A 4,421-nucleotide genomic window follows, 5' to 3' on the forward strand; every position below is an offset into this window, starting at 1 on the left:
TCTCCTGCCTCTGCTACCCACTGGTTCTGACACATGAGGAAGTTATTGAACTGCTGTGTATTCTTTTCCCATCTGCAGGACAGATATAACTGCAGTCACTGTTTGCAAAGCAGGGAGTGAAGCAAGATGGACAACAGCTAGAGGGAGTGTAAAAAGTAATACAGGAGTACAGGATACCCAGGAACAGGGGCGTCTTTCCCAGGCTGGAAACAAGTGGATGTTCAAATGAAAAATAATGGATTATTGGAGATGGACCTTCCTACAGAAACAGACACAGGCCTCAGCACCAGCTTTTTTTTTTTTTTTTTTTTTTTTTTTTTGTTTTTTTGTTTTTTTTGTTTAAACACTGCTGATTCCATCGAGAAACCGAGGGACATCTGAGGCAGGGGAACCAAGAGCTTTTACTGAGTATGCCCACAAGTATGCACGAGGGACAGGAACTCAAGTCTCCAAAGACCTGGCAAGGACCAAGCCAGGAGCAGCATCAACATCTTCCCTCTCAGAGCAGGAAGATGAGACACCCCTCACCTGGTGCAGGTTAGGTAGATATTTGCTGGGTTTGCAAACCAAATTTCTTCAAGGTGTGCCCATGACAATCTCTTCAGACAACATCCCTTGCAATATTCCCCTTTTCTGATCTTTGAGTGGTACTTGGAGATGTGCACAGAAACATGTGTTGAAACAGCATTAAGAACGTAACTTAAACCCACAAAAGTCAGGAGACAGAGTGAAGGCTGAAAAAATGTGGGTGGATATCCATCCTGTCCTTAACTCACTCCAATTCTAGACAAAATTGCAGCTTCGTACATCTGATCTCCAGCAGCACAGGGAGTGGCCACTGGGGCCAGCTCAAGAATTCTCTTTCCAATTGTAGCGGTGTGCTTTTGTGGTAGAACATGCTTTTTTCTTTTCCCCCTTTCCTTTCTTTTTTCTTTCTCCCAGGACTTGCCTCTTTCTCTCTCTTTGATTATTCCTTCTATTTGTTCCTCGAGCCTTTCTGGATAATACTTGGAGAGACTTGATTAAGACTCCAACTGGATTCATTTACCACCAAAGCACTGAATAATCTCCTGAGCTTTGCCATGGCCAGACCCAAACACTCTCGCCTTACTCTAAACCATCCCTCAAAGAACAATTTGGCTCCCTGCACCTGTCTCTTCTTACATGACTATGCTCAGGAGCCAGAGCACAGAAACATCAGATGTTGCATTAATGGCTACAAACCTAAAGCTTCAGCTAAAAACCTCAACAACTGTTCAGCAACAGGTGCACTATGGTCTGAATGCCAAAATTACAGCAGAACTTTCTCTGGAGGTTTCAGCAGCTTCTCGGGGAGCCTGTGTAACAGATCCATGAGCAGGTTGGTACCCGAGAAGAGCTTTGTTTGCTGCCTTTATTTGTCTGCAGTGTGAACTCCAGGCCTTTTTCTCTCCTCTACTGCAGTAAGAGGAGCACCATTGCGTTCACTTGTTTAATGCTGCTGTAAAAAAGACATAAGGCAGTTCCTCCTGGCAGGGATTTTTCTGGTGCATTTCTCTGTTTCATTCTGAGAAGGATTCTCATAGGGGTGCTAATGCCAGTCCAAACTCCCTCCAGATTTTGACTGTCCTTTATTTCTTTGTATGGGAAGTCCTGAGCAGATGCAGTGAGAGCAGATACATTTTTGAAAACACTTTATTCTTTGGATGACTTTGCTGGAGCTGCCAGTTCAGAGAGCAGATTTGGGCACTTCTCTAGTGTGAGAATGAGCTTTCTTCCAACAATCCCAGAGAGCTTCACCACATTTTGTGTTAAGCCTCCTCTAGGAAAAATAAGCTATGCTCCATTGTTCTTGAATGAATCTGTGTTTTTACAAGTATAAAATAATGCATTCCAGAAGACAGGTGTGATGTAGGAAGGCTCCAGTGCTCAACAGATGAGAGAGAATAATTTCTGTGATTGCTCAAGCAGTGTGGGTGGACGATGCTGCTACCTCCCCTGTGTCCTATGGTCACATCCCCAAATGCTGTGGTACAAAAGAATCTTTCCCTTTAACTTTGTGTTGGGACCTTGGGACTCTGTTCTTCATCTCCAGGGCATTGGTTCTTGAACTTTCCTCTCTGAAGATGTGGATGTCTTGCACATCTGGTAGCTTTTGGGATGGGAGGGTGCAGATCCTGTCTATCTATTCCTGAATCCCTTCCAAATTAGGAGATAGGGATGCCAAGTCTGGTTCTACCCTACATCCCACCTGCAGCTGGACATGTGCCTTGGCTGTGGCATTGCAGCCGTCCATGGAGCATGTTAATGATCTGCCAATGCTAACCGGGAGCACCTTCCAGCCACGTGGACTTGATCCACCAAACCATCATACTGGAGTTCCAAGTATTTGCCCAGATGCTCTGAGAATTAAGGCAGCTTTAAACTGCTCCCCTGAACCCCTCATCTAGCTCTGCATCCCTCATCCCAGTTTTGCAGTCCCCAGGATTGCTCAGGCTGCCTATTTCTGTTAGAAGTTCCTCCTTGCTGACTGCTGCATGCAGATTTTAGGAATGCATTGATACATGACATCTTAATACAAACCATACCAGTAACATTGGAATTTAAATATTCATGGCTACTGAACGCAGATGGTGAACACTGTGTGCCAATACGTTATTGCTTTGAGTCTCTGCTGAAGTGAGGCTTAGTCCAACTTTATCTGAACGCAAGGATTGCAGTCTAATCCTTTGGGGCTTTGTCTTGCAATTACAACAAATAACTATTTATTTTACACTGCCTCTGGGAAAACCCCGAAGCAGAAAACTGTAATATCTGAAGTCTGGTCTAGTTTACGTAGCTGGATGCTGACTGCTAAAACACTTAGGGAATGCCAGTGTTTCGATTTATTGAACGCACTGTGTGACTTACGCTTCAGCATGCAAAATTCATGAAAACTTTCAGCTCATTAAACACATTTTCTCAAGTTTGAAAATACACTTGTTTTACTCAAACTTTAGAAAAAACCAGACCTGAGACAAGAGCTGCTGTTCAAAACTAGCTGTTTACTTGCACAAACATAAGCAAAAAGAACCGATAGACCAGAAATACTACGTGGCAGGTTGAACTAAACCCAATCAGATGCAATGGGTTTGCTTTCAGTTCTTTTAACGTGGAAACCCATCACATACTGCAGCATGAAGGCTTAAAAGATGTGTGGTTTTGGGAGATAATTAAAGAACGCTTGCCCCACGAGCATATTAGAGCCTGACTCTGACCCGCGGGTTATGACTTTGTTGTTGATTTAGGCAGGGACATGCTATGCACACACCTGGTGTTTATGGAAAGCACAGTGCGGAGATAAGCTTCCCCAATTGTTCCAAAAACCTGCCTTACACCTCCAACAATAGCAGCAGCAGCAGTTCCTGGAGTATAAGAAAGGGCTGGCTGCAAACAAGTAAAGGCAAAAAAAAAATAATTCCTTTCATCGAGGAGTTAAATCACTTGAACACTATAAAAAGTCTTGAGAGCACGTCTTGCAACCTGTTGACAACATAGCTGAGATCACTGGCATGCGACTTGTTGATAGCTTACACAGACACCTGCACTAGATGCTGGAGTAGCGGGAATTTTTCATGGCTGTGCTCAAACTGACTGTACTCCTTTGCCTGTGGCTTGGGATGCATTTTTTGAAGATTACATATAGTCTCATTAGAGATCCCTGCTCTTGTGTGTACTGATACAGGCACTGCAGTCTTCCAGCTGTATCCCGGGCAGCAAGGTAAATCCACGGTGCTCTGCCTATTGTTCCATCTTCTCCTTTCTTTCCGAGGTCCCCTAAATGTTTTTCACCCTTCAGCTTCCCCCTTTCCTTTCCAATAACCTTCCCAAACCCAGCTCCTGACACCTATCCAGCCGACTGCTCCCTGCCCACTTCGGGGCGACAGCCTTCTAATGAAATTCATGCAAGTAAAAGAAAGCAGCTCGCAAATATCTGCAGAAGCCAAAAAGAAGGAGGAGGAGGAAAACAGAAACAACCAAAAAAAGCGAGGAATTTCTGTTTCCAACATAGGAATTTCCAAGAAATTCCAACGAGGAATTTCTCTCTTTTGCCTCCCTCACCGCTAACTTCCGAGGTGCGGTTGGAGCTCGTCACCCTCCCTCTTTTAAGTTTTTTTTTTTTCATTTTTTCTTTTTTTTCCCCCCTGTTAAGGCACGTTTTAGTGCACCTGCAGAAGGGCTGAGCGCCGGGAGAGTAGGAAATTGGAAATAAAAACTCCTGCATTGCTGGGGAGTGAGCGCATTTGTTTAGGAGGCCAATTATATCCGTCCCGGGATGATTTATATTAGCGGGGTAATTAGTTGTGCGCGCGGGGCACCTGCTCCCGGCCCGGCCGGGCACCCCCGGCCCCTTACCGAAGCGGCTGTGGTCCTGCCGGGTGCCCTGAACGGTGCCGTTGGGG

General features: G+C 45.0%; 1 protein-coding gene across 1 annotated transcript in view; it reads right to left on the reverse strand.

Annotated features, from left to right (window-relative positions):
• FGF16 (fibroblast growth factor 16) overlaps positions 1-4,417 on the reverse strand; it is a gene marked incomplete at its 5' end in the record, with an annotated part of 10,718 nt that extends 6,301 nt beyond the window's left edge. The window contains one exon of the mRNA XM_009074803.1: positions 4,375-4,417. Coding sequence (XP_009073051.1) covers positions 4,375-4,417 — 43 coding nt within the window. The remainder of the gene's footprint in view (positions 1-4,374) is intronic.
• Positions 4,418-4,421: the final 4 nt, after the last annotated feature.

The sequence above is a fragment of the Acanthisitta chloris genome, unplaced genomic scaffold (genome assembly GCF_000695815.1).
Source record: "Acanthisitta chloris isolate BGI_N310 unplaced genomic scaffold, ASM69581v1 scaffold10095, whole genome shotgun sequence".
NCBI lineage: Eukaryota > Metazoa > Chordata > Aves > Passeriformes > Acanthisittidae > Acanthisitta > Acanthisitta chloris.